This window comes from Canis lupus, chromosome 13 (genome assembly GCF_003254725.2).
Source record: "Canis lupus dingo isolate Sandy chromosome 13, ASM325472v2, whole genome shotgun sequence".
Taxonomy (NCBI): Eukaryota; Metazoa; Chordata; class Mammalia; order Carnivora; family Canidae; genus Canis; species Canis lupus.
In genome coordinates, this window is record NC_064255.1 from 28,942,990 (window position 1) to 28,962,978 (window position 19,989).

Below are 19,989 nucleotides of genomic sequence, written 5' to 3' on the forward strand. Positions count from 1 at the left end.
CAGATGTGTGTCCTCTAATGACTTCTCCAGTCCCAGCATCTATTTCTCAGAGGACCCAGACTAAGACACCACTCTCACCTCTTTGAGACCAGGCAGACAAGCAGAGAGGCCTCAGAAACAGACCTTTCCCCCTATAGTGCCTGGATCAAGAGCTGGTGAATTTGTTGGGTGGGCAGTGTTAGCTCTGTGGTGGTCATACCCTCACCCCTGCGACGTTGAGTCTGCAGGTGAGGTACATTTAACTCCATAAATAAATAAATAAATAAATAAATAAATAAATAAATAAAAATCCACACACACATACATGTTTGCACTTAAATTTTCTACGGTGATAATTTTTGGACTCTAGGTGTTTGTATCTGAGAATAAAACCTCCCAGGACAGATGCACAAATGCTTGTGACAGTTTAGAATAACAATTTTATAGAGAAATTTTATACATAAATAAAACATTTAAAGAGATGTGTAGAAGGTGTTTGGGGGGCAGTGCTGAAGGGGTCATTTTGGTCAAAAGCAAATTCAATGTATTGGAAAAGAAGAAGGACAGAGAAGAGAGTAAGTTTGAAAAATTAGAAGAACAGGTTTTGGTGGGTAAGATCTCATTTTAAAGAGTAGGGAAGAAATTGAAAAGCTGCAGGCTATTTCACAGCCTTATCGTCCAAAAGCAGGCAAGTCGAGACCATAGTTGGCATCTGATCAAGACAGTCGAGGTAAAGGTGTCCCACCTGCGCTATCCCTGAGAACCCAAGTCACGACAAAATGGCTTTAATGAGGAAAAAATCATCCACAAAGGAACTAAATAATCAATAGAAGCCCAACAACTCCTGGAAGTGGGTGTCCACCCTGTCCTGCAGGGAAGGTCTGGAGTCTTCTGTGACGTGCAGTGATTTCTGCTCACAAGCTTCCGGGGACCATGTAAACCTCCGTAAATCCGCTAACTCAGGTCATGGTCACAATAAATTTCAGTAATCCTGGTGGATTCACTGTGGCTCACCCCACTCTCGTGTTCAGCACAGAGAGGGGCACTCAGCGTGTTGGTCCCAAGTTGATGTGAACAGAAGGAGAGAAGGGGAGAATGTCTGGATAAATGAGTGGTGTCAGTCGCTACAGAGTCTGGGCAGTGGTAGGAAGGGAAGACGCGAGCTGGGGTGTTGGAGAGTGGCACCAGGAATGGAAAGAGGAAGGAGCCAGAAGTCTCAGATACGAAGCCCCTACTCTGCGCAAACTTGAGACAACTACCCCGGCTGCCAAGGAGCCTGCTCAGATGTCTCCAGGCTCCTACAGGTGCGGGCCCCTACAGCGTGGGGTGGAGGTGTTTGCCTCTACACCAGACACACCTACGCAGGGGAAAGGGAGCTGCTGCATGTCAAGAAGACTGACACGCTCGCTCGGAGGAAACCAGCCAGACCTGGGACGGTGATCCATGAGCAAAGGGAAGAGGACATGCGCTCTCAGGTGGAGGCGTGATTGCCGACTGGCCACCTGCCTTTAGCTGTCCTTGGATCTCCACCTCATGGCCCATCCCATCCACCCTTCATGCCCTGGGTGGGGGGGAGGGCTCAAAACATCAGCTGAACTAGCCCGTAGCTTATCATTACTGTGTGATTCCCATCACTCCTAGGCAAGGGGATAAAAGTAATAATAAGCAAATCAGATGATGTTTGCCAACAGTCCCCAGTGTTCATAGTGATGATATGCCAAACCAGACAGCATAAAATACTGTCACTCACCGCCACGCGAGGCCGTCAGCATACTCAGGAGGAGAAGCACGATCATAGCGGGAGGCCAAAGGCTGGGGGCTGAGGTATCAACTGGAACAGCCTCCAGGGAGAGAAGTCAGCGGAATACGATGAGGATTCTTTCAGAGATCCCAGGAAATAAGAACCACCAGGAGCTTTGTCCCACGGTGCCGTGCCGTTAGCAGGAGAGAGTCCCCGAAGTGTTTCTGTCCCCGCTTTGCTACCAACTAGCATTTAAGTAATCAGGAGACCATGTTCTCTCTATGAGATTCAGTTCATCCATCTGTAAGGTGGAAACCTAACCGGGCTCTCCTTGCGGACACAGATCTGGTCCTGTTGTGTTAGTCATTTTCCCGTGCTCGTTGATTGTGTGTCAGGCACGTTTGCAAGGATCCAGGGATGCAAAGTGAGGGGAAAACGCTCCTTATCTGTGAGCTGTTCACAGACTAGTGGGGAAGGGAGACGGTCTAACAAGTACTATGGCTTGACTTTTGTAGGGTGAACTGTAGATAACCCACCCGTTGGACTAGCAGGGTGCCCACTACACCTGCAGCGGTCTGACTCCAGCCTTCCTACCATCACCTGACACAGGTGCACATTTGGCGACCGCATGGTGGCGCTGCCTGCTAGCAAACAGTGCTTTCCCGCAGGGGCTCCACCTTCCTTTCCAGTGGCTTCAAAGCGCTTTGAATACTTGGTTTCAGTCCCCGGTGTTCAAGACAGTGCTTCCGGGGACTGCCATGGTGGTGGTGGTGGTGGGGTGGGGGTGGGGGTTGGAAGGCAAGGGGGCAAGGTCCAAGCACCTACCACCTCTCAGCCGTCGCTGCCCTGTGATCGGAGCAGCTCCGCAAATATTTAACTTGGGGAGGCGCTTAATGCACTCAAGGAGGTCAACCATGTATTTAATAGGGAAGGAAAAGCATTAAAGACCTGAGAGATTTTTAGAATAATTTTAGCTCCCCGGGGAATATAACTCCATAAAGAATGTCAGAGGCTTGGCTGACTTGTGCATATTCTGCTGTGAAACAGGGACTTGTGCATATTCTGCTGTGAAGCAGGTTTTTTAGAGCCAAGTATGAATGATAATACAGTCTGATCGGGCCACCTCAGTTGACACACACGGCTGCTGGACAGGGTTGTACATGTTGCGCACTGTGCAAAGTTGTTGCACTGAGGGGCATGCAAGGGCTGAAATGCAACCAGTGCTCAACCCCCAAGGTTGCCCTCTGCAGGGCTGCATCAACCTGGGGGAAGGAGGACTCTGCAGTTTGTTCTTCCAGAGGCAGAGCCTGCCCCATGTTCTGGTGGCCCTGCAAATGTGCCGGGGTCACAGTGGGCCACTCTACCTTGTGGGCAGGGAAGGTGTCCCGGAGGAGAAGACATTTGTAGGTCGTAGGATCACTACTCTGAACCTTCCCCAGGGCCTAGCACAGCCTCTGGTGGCTGCAAAATAAATGTTGAATGAATGCAGAGGACAGAATGTGAGTTCTTGGAGGTTCTCGCTCAGCTCAATCATTTTCTTACACTCTGGTTATTATCTTTTTTTTTTAATTTTATCCATTCATTTGACAGAGGGGGGGGCACAAGGAGGAGGAGTGGCAAGCAGAGGGAGAGGGAGATGCAGGCTCCCCGCTGAGCAGAGAGATGATGGAGGGCTCGAACCCAGGACCCCAGGATCAAGACCTGAGCCCAAGACAGGCACCGAACCGACTGAGCCACCCAGGTGCCCTCTGGTTATTCTCTGATGGGCATAATGCTCTGCTTTCACCTTTTGCAGTCGCATCAATTCCGACAGCAAGTTAACATTAGAGGTTAGGAGGGCTCTCTGATTGTTCTGCAGAGATTTAGACCCGAGTGACTCGATCAAGGCCGTGGAACCAGACTGAAAATGTAGGGCGAGCTCCGGGACGTCTCCAGATGGAGAGTGGCTGCCCTGGAAACTCCACGGGGGAGCGGTTGATGGCATTCCAGGGGGTCCTACTCACTCAAGTCATGCCCACAAGACTTCAGCCCATGTCACCACCTGGCACCAAGTCCTATTTGCTATTGTCCCCCAGCACACAATGAGGGAATGCTGGGATGCCTGAGCTCGGAGAAGGTGCTGGAACCATCCTGTGCAAACTCATTTTGCAGATGAGATCAGTGAGCCTAAGAGACTGGCAAGTTATGGTCAAAACGTGCCACTTCCCAGGTCCAGAGCTCATTCTGATAACAGTACTGCTTCCGAGGCTATTGTAAGGACCGAATGAGCTCACCCACCCAGGGTGCTGACGACAGTGCCTGATGGACAGAGGTGGCTCGGAAACATTCGTCATTGCAGCCACTGTGTCTGGCACACAGTAAGGGCACCATAGACAGCAGCCGTTACAATAGAGCCCTCCCCCCCCAAAAAAATAAATAATAAAAAAAACAATAGAGGCCCCCATACCCCATTCGGGTGGAAGCCCCTGTCTGGTGAAATGAAGGAGGGTGGTCAGTTTTGTGCAGAGGATGCTCCTCTTTTGTTCCTGCAAACTCATTTCAGGGAGGCCCTCCCCTGGGTTGTCCTGACGCACGAAGACAGGCTGAGGGTGACGCGTATTGGAATTGCAAATATGTTGATTGGATTTTCAAGCATGTATTTATTAGAAGGCAAATGAGCAAGAGTGACCTTAATACCGATCAAATCTTGACTCGGCTCTGATTTTTTTTTTTTTTTAAGTAGGTTATGGGGAGGGAGGGTCATTGTTGAGTGGGACAGGGCTTCAGCTGGGAAGATGAGAAGGTTCTGGAGGTGGACGCTGGTGGTGGTTGCACCGTACTAGATGCTAGGGAACCGCATACTTACAAGCCGTCCAAATGGTAAATTTTACAGTATGTGTATTTCACCACAACTAAAAGCGAAGTAAGTCATACGCTCTTGGACCTTGCTCCTTTAAACACTGCCTTTCATTTATGGGGTCATTCTTTGTGTCAGGTGCACCACTGACCATGCGCCGTAGACTGGCTCCTCAGGACTTTTACCAGCACATCTCATTTTCCATGCGGGGAACTGAGGCTCAGAGAGGTCCCACAAGGCTGTGGCCACCTCTGCAGGGACACCACGGAGAACGGGACGAAGTTTTCAAACTGAGCCGGTTCGTCCGAAGGGCGTCTGTGCCACATGTGTGGCACCCACCCAAAACTGCCATCCTGATCAGAAACCCCGAACAAGGGACACCTGGTGGCTCAGCGATTGAGCCTCTGCCTTCAGCTCAGGGCATGATCCTGGGTCAGGGATCGAGTCCCACATCGGGCTCCCTACGGGGAGCCTGCTCTCCCTCTGCCTGTGTCTCTCATGAATAAATAAATAAAATCTTAAAAAACAAAAACAAAACAAAAAAAACAAAAACAAAACAAAAAAGCAGCCCGGCAATCATTTGCTGTACAAGTGTCATGATTTTTTGGTAACACTCGCTTGGCAGGCCCCTCAGGGTAGCCAGCCACTGGCTGCGGTGCGGTGTGATGCTGAGAACCAAGAGAGGGAAATCCGGGTGCCAGCCAGAGGAGGCAGCGCACGCTCAGCCCCGCGCCACGGCGAGGGAGACCCGCATCCAGGGCACGCACACTAACTAGGGTCTCCAGGTGGGAGGGCACAGGGCCACTGCTGACATCAGCAGCCGTCTGTTGGCCAAGCCAGGGGCCCTTGGGTGTGGGGCTGTGTCGCCCTGGAGGAAGGCCTGCCTCTTCCTAATTCACCCAAGGAGGCCTCCTGGGCGGCAGACACCTGACAGCCCTTGAGGAAGTGAGGGCTCCCCCGGGCTTGCCTTGGTCCACGTGCACTATTTGGGGTGCTGGCTCGTCAAGGCTGCCCCCTGATGACCAGTTCTGAGGCAGCGTGGGAAGCGTCTAAGAGCAAGGGCTTCCTAGCGGGCAGGCCCGGCTGGGCTCGGCCTCATGCATACTGAGCGGCCTGAGCCAGGCACCGGAGCTGCTCGGAACTCGTTTTCCTGGGCAGTAAAATGCCCAGATGGTGGTTCTTCATCATGGCATCGTGAGGGTTCACTGGGGCCCCGTGTCTGGCTCGCACTAAGTGCTCGGGAAGGCTGGCCCGTAACTGATGATGACTTGTGTTCCCACAGCAGGTGCGCTGGGGAAACACATGGGCCCACACAGGTTTGCAGGGCCCTCACTGATGTGATGCAGTGGATTTTTCTCCAGGTCTATTCGGCAGGTGCTGTCCCTCCAGCATCACTTCTCCACATCCGTACAAGGGCTCAGGGCACCTGTGGTTTCTAGCTCCATCCTGCACTAGCATCCGAGTCTCAGGTATGGCCCTGAGAGCTCCCCCCTCCCTCCCTCTCTTCTGCCATCCATAGCTCCCTTTCTCCATCCTTCCATCCACCCTTCCCCCTCTCCTCCTTCCCTCCCTCCTGCCCTCTTTGGCTCCCTACCCATCGGGAGAGAGGGGGTGCCTACCGTGAAGGTGCCACTTGGAAGCAGGTGGATGAATGATGCTCCGCTTTGAACAAGATGGTGACCGAGCCCTTTATACCCCCAAGGGAAGACCCTTAGTCACGTGATCCCCCTCCCCGTCCTCACCTGAAGAGGATGGGCTTTTGTGCAGGTTGGCAGGTGGGAGGCCTCTGAGGGGGAGGAGGACATCATAATGCTAAGACTTGGAGCAGGTGAGGCTCTATATTAAGAGGCCCATCTTGAGCCTTCCAGGAGACCCAGGGTCTAATCAGAGAACAATGGCTCCCCTGTTCCCCACCTCCCACCTCCCCTCAAAGGCCTAGAGGCCCAGGGATTGTGTCTCGGGGTCATCAGCTCCCAGAACCGATGAAAGTCACGTGGGCTCTCCCACGGGTAGAAGGGCTGGCTTTGTCTGGTTTAGTTCATTCTTCAGCAAGAGGATCTCTGGGGTGATTCTTATATGTTCTTGGCCTCAGGCCTGGGAATTTGATGCCTCTTTTCTTATGGGGTTTCCAGCCCCAGCTGTGGGGTTAGGTGAGACAGGGCTTTATACTCAGACATGCGAGGATCAGGTGCCAGCCCTGCCACTCATTAGAAGTGGGACCCTGACCTCGGGCTTGGCTCCCCCATACTTTTCATGGGGATGACCCTACTGGGACTGTGTGAACAAGGCAAGCCAAGGGCGGTGTGTGGTGAGGCTCGTGATCCTAGATGCCTCCAGAATTTCAGGTTTCCTTTCCAGAGCTTAAGAGGGAGAGCAAGCATCTACTGAGCGCTAATTAGGAGCCACATGTGTTTTTACGGGATTGGGTCCCTCTCTCCCCGAAGCTGCCCTGGTAATCCCACAATTGTGACAGCCCGCACAGCAAGGACTCCACTTCACAGACAGGACACACGGGGTCGGCATGGGGGCTTTTGTCCGAGCTCACGGTGATGGGATCGAGCTTAGCTGACAGGTCGGCCCGGTGGCGCAAGCCCTCCAAGTGGTTCACCTACCACCACCTGCTGGAGCGCAGGGGCCCATCCGATGATTAACTCTGAGGGTGCTGTGTCTTTACAGAGTCCACCAGAAGGCTTCTGCAAATAATGAGTTGCCCTTGTGCATTGAAGCTTCCGTTTATAGATCATTAGTTATTGTTCGGGGTCTCGTGAGCGCTGATGATGAACGAAGCCACGCTGCCCCCATCTTTACCCACCGGCGCAGAAGACGCTTCATCTCTGAACTGCGAGGTCAACAGGCTGTGTGGCTTGGCGCCAAAACTCCTGCCTTCCCTCCCTCCCCTGCCCTCCTCCCCCCTGCCCTCTCTCCTGCCAGTTTGGTTTGTATTTCGGGCATGAATGAAACAGACAGGAATGCACCTGCGCCTTTCCCTTGCGAAGAATCCCGTTTAGTGATTGTTGCACCTGTAGCCCACTCCTCCATCAGCTCACTTACCTCGTCAGTGAACCTCTGGTGGCCACATGGGCACACAGTACCAAGAACTCTAGTGGGGGGAGGAAGCACCCCCTCAGGCCTCCTCATTGCCCTAAGCATCCTCCAAATCAGGACCTGCTCAGCTCAGAAAGGGTCAAACTTCTCCCCTTAACCTCCAGCAGACCGTGGACTCTAGTTTGCTCTTGGATCCTGTTTTCCTCCTGCCACCGCGGCTGCTGTTGTGACCCGAGAAAATCGGTCCCGTGTGGTCCTCCAAGCCTCTGTCTTTGCTGCGATGTCAGATCCCTACATGTGCCTCCGAGGTCCTCCATATGTGGGCTTTCAAAAGTTAGCCACGCTCGGCCGTCATCGTCGTGGCGTGGGATGGGTGGGCCCACTTGGGCTTTCCCCCGAAGTGAGGGGCCAGGGGTTCGGGCCGAGTCATTAGTCCCACCTTCCCTGATGGTAGATTTCTCTTTGGGAAACTTCTGGGATCCTTCTCTGCCAAAGAGCCTTCGTTACTACCAACGTTATCCATTAGAGAAGGTCCCCTCAGATTAACCCACACCTGATGAATGGTGCTGTTTTCTCCATTCCAATCCAGACACCGGTCCCTTTGTACCAGCAGATTTCCTGTGTCCTCCTCAGCTTTGCAAACTAGAGGGTCCTCTGCAGGCCTCAAGAGTCATGACCACAGGGATTCCCCAGCTTGACATTTGCATAACTTTGAGGCTCTCTCAAGAGTCCTGGAGAGTAAAAAGAAATCTGTGTGTGATCAGAGAGGGAAGTGCCTGGCTGCTTCTCTCTCCAATTTCAAGTTCTTACCTTTCCAAGAGCCTTGTGATTCACAGGGAGTCAGAGCAAGGGCACTCAAGTGTCTTCCAATGGGGGAAAAAATAGGTTCTACTTAGATTGCAAATGGAAAGTGAATTTTCTTACCAGGAGGTAGGCACAGATCACAAAGGTGGGGCTCTGATGTCAGAGCAGACATCTCATCACTAACATGAGAAAGTGGAGCAGGAGATCCAGGCACAGGAACGAGGAACTATGGGGTCGGCACAGGGCCATTGGAAAGAGCAAGCCTGCTTGGCAATGGTCTGCATGGAGACTTGGCATTCACAGGGGTGTTGGGACTAATGCAGACTTGGAAAAAGTTAAGAGGGGCCTGAATTAATAAAGGTCACACCTGCATCCGTGGGTGTGCAGGAAAGGGTTGACTCAGCAGGGCCAGGGCATGTGAACCCTGCATCTGCCAAAGAAAAGTCTTAGCTCTTAAACAGCTCCCGGGAGCTAACCTCTGAACCCTTGGAATCTCCTGCCAGATAAAAGTGTCCATCCACCTGGGCTTTGGGCCACGCTGGACAGTCTAAGCTAACAATGTGATTTTTTATTTTTGAAAATTTTATTTATTTATTTGAGAGAGAGAGCAGGCATGAGCAGGGTGAGGAACAAAGGGAGAAGCAGACTCTCCTCTGAGCAGGGAGCCCAACCCCACATTGTGCTGGATCCCAGGACTTCAGGATCATGACCTGAGCTGAAGGCAGATGCTTAACCTACTGAGCCACCCAGGTGGCCCTAACAATGAGATTTATAGCGGGTGCTTTGGGTTACACTATGTTGCCTTGACCTCTCAAGAGCCTGGAGATTGAGTAATTGAGGTCAGCCATGTAGGCACCTCATGCCTACAGGCCGATCCCTAATTGAAATCCATGGCTCGGGGGATCCCTGGGTGGCTCAGCGGTTTAGCACCTGCCTTTGGCCCAGGACGAGGTTCTGGAGTCCCAGGATCGAGTCCCACGTCGGGCTCCCTGCATGGAGCCTGCTTCTCCCTCCGCCTGTGTCTCTGCCTCTCTCTCTCTCTTACGAATAAATGAAAAAAAAATCTTAAAAAAAAGAAATCCATGGCTTGGATGAGCCTTTCTGGTTGACAATATTCCTTATGGGTTGTCATATGTCATTACTGGAAGAAACCAGTGCTACCCATGCTGCTTCACTGGAGACCACAACTGGAAGCTGGTGCCTGGGCGCTCCTGGGCCCTGCCCTCTGCCCCTTTTATCTTTGTTGACTTTAATCTCTGTCCTTTTGCTGTAGGGAATGTGATTATAGGAGCTGTTCCGACTTCCATGAGGCCTATTAGTGAATCGCTGACCCTGAGAATGCACTTGGAGGCCCCCGAATACCATAGGATCCACAGATGAGGAATCAAGACAAGAACTTAACAACAAAAACCCCACTACTCTCTATACTTCTTCCAAGGGAAGATCTCCTCACCTTCTACTTAGAGGTGCTTGGGGGGTGATATGGGTCCTATAGTGAGCAAGTCTGATGAGTTGTACATAACTGAGGGTGAGTTAATGGTATAGAGAAATCCTAGGTGAATCTCTTCACAGCATGGGCTCACTTTTCCTTATCTATCTTGTTCTCTTCCTACAATCCCAAGTTTAAGTCGCTTTGGGTCAGGGTCTCGGTGCCTGGACTAGTTTCTTCTTGCTAGAGTGACACCCCTCACGCCATCTCTCCAGTCTCAGGATTGCTGCGAACATCATGGGGGTTTCTTGAGCATGGATTTAGGTTTCCGTGCAGCTTCTAACACTTTGGCCTTCCACCTTCCCAGGAGTCACAGGAGAGAGAGAAATGCTACTTCCAAAAAGAACCTCTTTCAGTTAATTGATGACCTAGCTGGAGCCTGGCAAATTTTGCAAAGTCAGCCAACTCGGGCCAGGGGCCAGGGTGAAGAGATGTCGTCCAATTTATCAATAGGTACCATCGCTTTTTCAAGGCCTCACACCGACTGGCAGATATTCTGGAGGCATTTTTGTTTTAAGGCTGGAAAGAAAAAAAGAAGAGGGAATTCAAGGGAGTGAGAAAGAAAGGAACGCTACAGGGACATAAATTCAGGTAGCACCAGCCATGGGCCAGGCTACTCTGGAGGACAGGGGTGTGGCCGAGCAGTGGCTGGGGACTCAGGAGTCTGTGTCAGAGAGGGGAAGGGTGTGGACAAGACCCCGTGCTGGTTAGAAGCCATGTGGAGAGGGAGGTAGCATTCAGTTCTCCACTCTCCGCCCAGTGATGGCTTCCCAGTCTCCCTGGTTTGCAAAAAGCTAATCTAACCTTGTTAATATGTTGTGCAGCAGATGTAATATATTGTTTGAGTCGAGACTGCAGTGTGGCAGGGACGGAGGAAGAGCTGTTTAAGTAGAGGTTGCTTGCAAGATTTCCTGCTCCCTCTGCCCATAACAGGCAAAGGAATTTCTTTGACTACTGAGCCCTCCACCCCCAAATGCTTGACTTTTATGCTGCAGAGTGAAGGTAATTTAAGTTCCATATAGTTCCACAAGTTTTAGAAAGTCAGAGTCCTTTGACTGGGAAGTCCAGGTAGATGGCCAGACCATTAGCTTGGGGACCAGTTAGGCCAGATCGGCCACTTTGTCTGCAGGAATGGGAGAAAAAACAAAGGTCACACCTGGCCTCTCTGGGAGTAAATGGGGGCTTTGATGCCATCAGGATAAGGAGAGGGGTACTGTATACCCTACTCCTAGCACCTCAGGCCGCCTTCTTTATCTTGGATTATTTGGGGGAGCTTGGCTGGCTCAGTCCATAGAGCACATGACTCTTGACCTCAGGGTTGTGAGTGTGAGCCCCATGTTGGGCATAGAGATTACTTAAAAGTAAAATCTTAAAAACAAAACAAGAACAAGCTCTTTTTGGATTATTTGTGATCATTTTGCTTTGGTCAGGAATTTGAGCATTTCTATGGGATCTGTCTTTTGTTTGATTTTTCTTTGTTCATTTATATGTTTACCTTACATGGGAGTCAGGGAGGATTCAGAAACTTGCTGGAGCTCACACAGAAAGCAACACTGCTTGGTTGGACTGACTCCTGCTATTTTTCTTTTCTTTTTTCTTCTATGCCTAATTGCAAACATCAAACTGTTAGGTGAAGAGTAATCAGAAATACCTTCCACTTTTTTTTTTTGTCTAGAATTAATGAGGACTGCATGAGCTGCATCTACTGTGATTGGCCCCCAACGAATGCAGGAACAACCACTGAGTTCTAGAACACTTTCATAGAAGGCATTTATGATTAAGTTACAACACGGTCAGGTGTTTACTTACTCTGGGAGTGAGGCATCTGTTTCACCCTCTGACAGATGTAGGTGGCATTCTTCAGAAACCAGGAGTAGTATTCAAGACAGTACCTAAAGATTCCAATTAGAGTGGAAAGCAGTCACCATCCCTTGTGGCTAAGGGAAGATTATCATCATTTAAAAAGTCAGAGTATGAGACGCTTGGGTGGCTCAGTGGTTGAGCATCTGCCATCGGCTCAGGGCGTGATCCTGGAGTCCTGGGATCGAGTCCCAAATTGGGATCCCTGCGTGGAGCCTGCTTCTCCCTCTGCCTATGTCTCTGCCTCTCTCTCTCTCACTGTCTCTCTTATGAATAAATAAATAAAATCTTTAAAAAATAAAAAATAAGATAAATTAAAAAGTCAGAGTGGCCAACTCTTCACAGCAAGAACCCCCTCTCCATCTCTACAAGGTGTGGGAGGAGAGGCAGGGGATGAGGCTGAGCAGGGAAAGGCTTAGACCTTGGAGTGAGAAAGCTATATTTTTAGTTCTGGCATCATTCTTGACTAGGGATGTATGACGTCAGGCTGAGCACTCACTTCTCTGGGCCTTAGATTTTTCATCTACACAAGAAAGGGCGATGCTAGAACCTACCCTCGCAGGTCATCACGAAGATTAAGTGAGCTAACGTGGACCAAGTTTCCAAACAGGGCCGGGCTCGTATGGTGCTCAGCAAATGGTCATGTTCATTTATTTGTTTGTTTGCGTGAGGTGGGGTGAGAAGAGCGCAGGGCTGTTACAGTTTACAAGGCCGCCAGTACTTGCAAAATAATATCCGGCTCTTGGCTGGGACTGCAGGGATGGCTTCGGAGGGCTTCAATGAAAGAGCACCAAGCACAATTTTAGGAAGAAGAGCTTTCTGAGTGGGCAGCTCACTGTGGGACTCTGGGAATTCACCGGATACGTGATGAGGTTGGGCCAAACATCTTCCCATTTCTCTCCCGCCTCCACCGCTCTGTGATTCTAGCATTCTCTGGGGAGCCACTAACCGCTCAAGTAAAGCTGGCTGTAAGGATTCCCCAGGCTCTATCACTCTCAATTTATAGGACACTGAGACATTAAGAAAACTAGGGCACAGAGATGGTCTGATTTGCCTGAACACTCACTGTTCTCAAGCGGTGGTGCAGGATTTTTACCCATGTAATCCGCTTCATGCCCGAGCGCGCTTCCGTTCCAACCGGGCTATACTCATTTTGCAGAAGCACAAACTGAGGCTCAGAGAGATTACATGACCAGCCTACATAGCGTGTACACAGCAGAGCCTAAATTTAAACCCGGGTCTGCTTGGTTTCAACCCCCATCACCCGCCCCCCAATCATACAGCACAGTAAGCGACCTACTAGCTTTGAGGGTGCGGTTCTGCGGCCTAATCCCTAATCTCCCCTCAGCTAGCCTGAAGTGGGCCAGCTTGACAAGATTTTCTTCTAACAACCGCAAACAAAATGCTTAGAAAGCTTCCAAAACAGAGAGGATATCCTACTACCCTGGGGAATGGGTTCAATCTGTTCTGAATGAAGGAGGAAATGCACAGCCGGGAGGAGCAGCTGGAGCCTGAAGGGAAAAAGTCCAGACTTGTTTGCCAAGAGCTCGCCAGGTGCTTGAAGACAGCAAGGCTCCCCTGAAAAGGGACCTGTGCCAGGGCCACTGGCCGATCACCTTGGCTGCAGCCACCCTGCCTGTCCCGGTGGACCTGTGATGCTGCAGGCTGCATCTCCCTTGTCTGTCTTTGCACTTGCTGCTCCTTTAGCCTGGAGTGGCCTCTCCCAATGCCTGCCCTGGAAGCTTCTCTTCCTCCATCAAGCCCTATCAGTGGCCCTGGTACATACTTGGGATCTGCCACAGTGCTTGTCACACTGTTTTGTAATTTCTCTTTATGTGGCCAACTTCCCCAGTCAAACATGATTTTTTTGATCACGGAGGCTGTCCTATTCAACAAACACAGAGTCCAGCCAGCCTCCCACTCTATTAGTCCTAGCTGGGACTCAATGTTTAGTATGAAATTATAGAACAATTCACTATTAGGTTAAAATACAGGGATAAGCTCAGATTCATAGACGCTTCATCTCCCTAAATTTTCACTTAAACCTCTTTCTGGGAACTTCCTCCTTCCTCATTTATCCTTCCACTCAGCACTTGCAATACAGATTTTTTTAAATGTGATTTTTTTTTTCCCCCAAGGGGATATGAAGAATAGGTTCTGTCTCTGGGTATGGCTTGGTTCTGTCCCTCACCCTGTCGTATTTTAATTTGTATTTAGGATCATGAAATCCTTGGTTTCTGGGCCTGTTTCTGATTCACCTCTCAATTCCCAGGGCTTGGCATGGTGCGTCATGCATAAGTAGGAGAGACTCAACTCGTGTTGTTGATTTGAAGAGCTGTTGGAAGTAGGCTCTGATGGTGAGATCCTGTGAGAAAGCATTGTTGCAAAAGTGTTCTCTTCCTTAGGATGAAGGGACAGCATGCATGGTGGGGAAATGCCTCCTCAATGCTCGCTAACAGCCTTGGGTCTGTGACCTTGGTCAGGTCTCTCTCTGGGTGGAGGAAGAAGCATTGCTGATGGAAGAATCCAGAACAAGGATTTAATGGAAAGAAGCTTCAAACCCAGACTGGGGGCTCAGAGCTAGTGGATGATGGAGGTTTGAAAAGCCAAAGAGTAGGGGCGCCTGCCTGGTTGACTCAGTTGGTAGAGCACACAACTTTTAATCTCAGGGTTATGAGTTCAAGCCCACATTGGGTGTAGAGATTGCTTAAAAATAAAATCTCAAAAAGCTGAAGGATCGTGAGCGGACTTTGGAAGGAACGTTAAAGATCTTTGGGATTGGCCCCGGACCACTGGAGAAGACGTGTTCATCCATGTTTGTTTGGTTCTGGGTTTATAGCCAAGACTAAACCCCAGAAGAAAGGATAAAATGTCTGCACTCGAGGGTGAGAAAACCTCCACGCCTAGAACATCTAATATGAAGCACAGTCTGCCTTCTAAGTGTCTTTTTACAATCTTCTCATTAGGCCAGCAAATGACTGCTAGGGATTTAGAAGGAGCTGGGATTTCGATGGACATGTCCTCTGGTTGTTCTCTTCTGGCAAATCTCACCAGGAAGAGGCCAAGTCTACCAGCCAGGCTCAGTTTACACCAACTCGGCTCACCTCCACTCGACTAGATGTGTTTGCTGTGTCAGGCCTTGCACTGTGTTCCGGGGACCCAGAAATGAATGAGGTTCCATTCCTGGCTCTCAAGGAGGTGATGATCTAATAGGAGACTCACCAGAGAGTCTAATCTGTTGCCTGTCTGTTCCTGGCCGCCTGTGGCCTACAGAGCAGCCTCACAGCATATACAGCCTCTCAATACTGGCTGTGGGAAGGGACAACTGGCTCAGGTTACCTCACGGCCTCCGTCCTCGGGTCTCTCTTCCTGCTCATGCAGAGGCATTGCTGGAAAAAGCGGCACAGCTCCATCAGGCAAGGGTTGAGCTTCTGGATGGCCAGGGTGAGGGGAGCAGCTGTGATGGCCCCTTCCTCGAGGAGCAGCTGAGGACACCCTAGAAGAGGCAATCCCAGGCCACTGAAATCACCAAGGGTCGAGCAAGCATCTTCCCTCTGACAGGTACGATACTTGGTGAATAGAGTCTCGCCCCTGATCTCAGGTGGCTCTGGGACAGAGAGGTAGACAAGCGTTGCTTCGTCAGTGCCCAGGAAAGCTGCTGTGAGAAAACAAGAGGCAGGTGGAGAAAGGTGGGGTCCAGTTCCCAGAGGAAATCAGAGATGGTTTCACTGAGAGCAAATATTAAAAAAGAATCCAAAAACATTAAACAGAAGTGGATAAGGTGGAGGCATCTCCAGAGGAAGAGGTAGGGTATGTGAGGACCCAACCTCATGCAAGGGGATGGTTTACTGATAGGGAAATGGAGCATAATTTGATGGTACAGAGGGTGTGGGGTATGGTGTGTGTGTGTGTGTGTGTGTGTGTGCAGGCATATGTGTGAGTGTGTGCACATATGGGTATGTGCATTTTGCATGGGTATGCGGGCATTATGTATGTACACGTGTGAGACTGGGTAATGTGTACGGGGTGTGTCACCTGACGACCACGGGGAGGATTAAAGGAGACAATTTATGCAAAGCAAACTGCAAAGTTCCTGCTGTGGAATAAACAATAAATAATAGCTATGATTACTGATCTATTAAAAATGTATTGAGCAGAGCACCTGGGTGGCTCATTCGGTCAAATGTCAGACTCTTGATTTCCACTCAAGTCATGATCTCAGGGTCCTGGGATCAAGCCCCACATCGGGCTCCCTGCTCAGCGTGGAGCCTTCTTGGGATTCTCTCTCTCTCTCTGTCTCTCTCCCTCTGCCCCTCCCCTTTCCCCCATGTGCATGTTCGCTCGCTCTCTCTCTCTCAAGTAAATAATCTTTTTTAAGAAGAGGAAAAGAGGCTTCCTCTTACAGAGCTCACCCTTCAGTGATTTGAAGACTATATTAGGATATTGATAATAATCTTCCAAAAAAGAATTGCTAGTTACTATCAAGAAAGATGATCTAAAACCTGGAAGTAAGTTCTGGGGATTGTCTAGCAGACTCGGTGGGGGATTATCTGGTTATATAAGGGTACGTGCCTTTGATTGATCTATTGAGTAGGTGATTTTACAACTCTGAAGACATTAGCTGATAGTAGTGTAAATGACTGTCGTCTGAGAGCAACACAAATAATTCTTTTCCATAAGCAATGTAAATGAATTATGCCTGGGCAAGGTGCAACTGTTTTTTTTTTTTTTTTTTTTTGTCTAGTGAGAAAAAAATAACTTATTGCAATATGATATCAATTAGTAAATTCCCTTCCAAATTCCTGGGACTATAAAAATCCCTATTCCTCACACTCTCCATTGAGCCAATTTTAATCAATTCATTAATTAATGGTCGAATAATATCTCTGACATGTGTTTGTTTCATATTTTTATGAGTCATGTTTTATGATTTGAAAGTTACAATTTAGCAGCTTTAGATTTATTTTTATATTTGCTTTTTAAAAATTTAATTCCAGTGTAGTTAACATACATACATATATAACATAACAAACTAATATTATTTTCAGGTGTATGATATAGTGATTCATCACTTTTATACATCACCCGGTGCTCATCAACATGCGTGCACACTCTTTATCCCTATCACCTGTTTCGCCTCTGCCCCCAGCCCCCTCCCCTCTGGTGACCAGCGGTTTGTTCTCTATATTTAGGAGTACAGTATGCTTTTTGCTTTGTCTCTTTTCCCCGCTTTGTTTTGTTTCTTAAATTCCACATTTGAGGCAGGAGGAGCAAGATGGCGGAAGAGTAGGGTCCCCAAATCACCTGTCTCCACCAAACTACCTAGAAAACCTTCAAATTATCCTGAAAATCTATGAATTCGGCCTGAGATTTAAAGAGAGACCAGCTGGAATGCAACAGTGAGAAGAGTTCGCGCTTCTATCAAGGTAGGAAGACGGGGAAAAAGAAGTAAAGAAACAAAGGCCTCCAAGGGGGAGGGGCCCGCGAGGAGCAGGGCTGAGGCCGGGGCGAGTGTCCCCAGGACAGGAGAGCCCCGTCCCGGAGGAGCAGGAGCTGCACCGACCTTCCCGGGCGGAAAGGGGCTCGCAGGGGGTTGGAGCAGGAACCAGGAGGGCGAGGATGCCCTCGGGCTCCCGGGGACAGTAACAGAGGAACTGCGCGCCCAGGAGAGTGCGCCGAGCTCCCTAAGGGCTGCAGCGCGCACGGCGGGACCCGGCGGGACCGGAGCAGCTCGGGGGGGCTCGGGCGGCGGCTCCGCGGAGGGGGCTGCGCGGCCCCGGGAGCAGCTCGGAGGGGCTCGGGCAGAGGAAGAGGCTCCGTGCGGAGGGGGCTGCGCGGCCCCGGGAGCAGCTCGGAGGGGCTCGGGCAGAGGAAGAGGCTCCGTGCGGAGGGGGCTGCGCGGTTCCAGGAGCAGCTCGGAGGGGCTCGGGCGGCGGCTCCACGGAGGGGGCTGCGCGGCCCGGGAGCGCGAATCCAACAGCGCAGGCTCCGGAGCACAGGGCGCCGGGACACAGCCCAGGATCCGGCCTCCCCCGGGACAGGCAGAGGCCGGGAGGGCCCAGGACAGCGAGGACGCTCCTGCCCCAGCTGAGCAGATCAGCGGCCCCACCCCGGAGCCTCCAGGCCCTGCAGACGGAGTTCCTGCCGGAGCTGAATCCAGGGCTCCAGAGCTGCCCCGCCACTGGGGCTGTTCCTCCTGCGGCCTCACGGGGTAAACAACCCCCACCGAGCCCTGCACCAGGCAGGGGCACAGCAGCTCCCCCAACTGCTAACACCTGAAAATCAGCACAACAGGCCCCTCCCCCAGAACACCAGCTAGACGGACAACTTCCAGGAGAAGCCAAGGGACTTAAAGTACACAGAATCAGAAGATACTCCCCGGTGGTTCTTTGTTTGTTTGTTTGTTTTTGTTTTTGTTTTGTTTTGCTTTTTGATTTGTTTCCTTCCCCCACCCCCTTTTTTTCCTCCTTTCTTTTTCTTTCTCTTTTTCTTCTTTTTTTTTTTTTCGTTTTTTTTTTCTTTTTCTTCCCTTTTTTTTTCTCTTTCTCTTTTCTTTCCTTCTTTCTCTCCTCTCTTTTTCTCTTTTTCCCAATACAACTTGCTTTTGGCCACTCTGCACTGAGCAAAATGACTAGAAGGAAAACCTCACCTCAAAAGAAAGAATCAGAAACAGTCCTCTCTCCCACAGAGTTACAAAATCTGGATTACAATTCAATGTCAGAAAGCCAATTCAGAAGCACTATTATACAGCTACTGGTGGCTCTAGAAAAAAGTATAAAGGACTCAAGAGACTTCATGACTGCAGAATTTAGAGCTAATCAGGCAGAAATTAAAAATCAATTGAATGAGATGCAATCCAAACTAGAAGTCCTAACGACGAGGGTTAACGAGGTGGAAGAACGAGTGAGTGACATAGAAGACAAGTTGATAGCAAAGAGGGAAACTGAGGAAAAAAGAGACAAACAATTAAAAGACCATGAAGATAGATTAAGGGAAATAAACAACAGCCTGAGGAAGAAAAACCTACGTTTAATTGGGGTTCCCGAGGGCGCCGAAAGGGACAGAGGGCCAGAATATGTATTTGAACAAATTCTAGCTGAAAACTTTCCTAATCTGGGAAGGGAAACAGGCATTCAGATCCAGGAAATAGAGAGATCCCCCCCTAAAATCAATAAAAACCGTTCAACACCTCGACATTTAATTGTGAAGCTTGCAAATTCCAAAGATAAGGAGAAGATCCTTAAAGCAGCAAGAGACAAGAAATCCCTGACTTTTATGGGGAGGAGTATTAGGGTAACAGCAGACCTCTCCACAGAGACCTGGCAGGCCAGAAAGGGCTGGCAGGATATATTCAGGGTCCTAAATGAGAAGAACATGCAACCAAGAATACTTTATCCAGCAAGGCTCTCATTCAAAATGGAAGGAGAGATAAAGAGCTTCCAAGACAGGCAGCAACTAAAAGAATATGTGACCTCCAAACCAGCTCTGCAAGAAATTTTAAGGGGGCCTCTTAAAATTCCCCTTTAAGAAGAAGTTCAGTGGAACAGTCCACAAAAACAAAGACTGAATAGATATCATGATGACACTAAACTCATATCTCTCAATAGTAACTCTGAATGTGAACGGGCTTAATGACCCCATCAAAAGGCGCAGGGTTTCAGACTGGATAAAAAAGCAGGACCCATCTATTTGCTGTCTACAAGAGACTCATTTTAGACAGAAGGACACCTACAGCCTGAAAATAAAAGGTTGGAGAACCATTTACCATTCGAATGGTCCTCAAAAGAAAGCAGGGGTAGCCATCCTTATATCAGATAAACTAAAATTTACCCCAAAGACTGTAGTGAGAGATGAAGAGGGACACTATATCATACTTAAAGGATCTATTCAACAAGAGGACTTAACAATCCTCAATATATATGCTCCGAATGTGGGAGCTGCCAAATATATAAATCAATTATTAACCAAAGTGAAGAAATACTTAGATAATAATACACTTATACTTGGTGACTTCAATCTAGCTCTTTCTATACTCGATAGGTCTTCTAAGCAAAACATCTCCAAAGAAACGAGAGCTTTAAATGATACACTGGACCAGATGGATTTCACAGATATCTACAGAACTTTACATCCAAAATCAACTGAATACACATTCTTCTCAAGCGCACATGGAACTTTCTCCAGAATAGACCACATACTGGGTCACAAATCGGGTCTGAACCGATACCAAAAGAT

At 49.6% G+C, this 19,989-nt stretch overlaps 1 protein-coding gene across 1 annotated transcript in view; it reads right to left on the reverse strand.

Annotated features, from left to right (window-relative positions):
- Positions 1 to 9,883: 9,883 nt before the first annotated feature.
- The window catches only part of HHLA1 (HERV-H LTR-associating 1), a 40,541-nt gene continuing 30,435 nt past the window's right edge, over positions 9,884 to 19,989 (reverse strand). The window contains exons 14-16 of the mRNA XM_025451090.3: positions 15,094 to 15,250; positions 11,704 to 11,786; positions 9,884 to 10,413 (exon numbers count right to left, since the gene is read on the reverse strand). Coding sequence (XP_025306875.1) covers positions 10,370 to 10,413; positions 11,704 to 11,786; positions 15,094 to 15,250 — 284 coding nt within the window. The 3' untranslated portion in view covers positions 9,884 to 10,369. The remainder of the gene's footprint in view (positions 10,414 to 11,703; positions 11,787 to 15,093; positions 15,251 to 19,989) is intronic.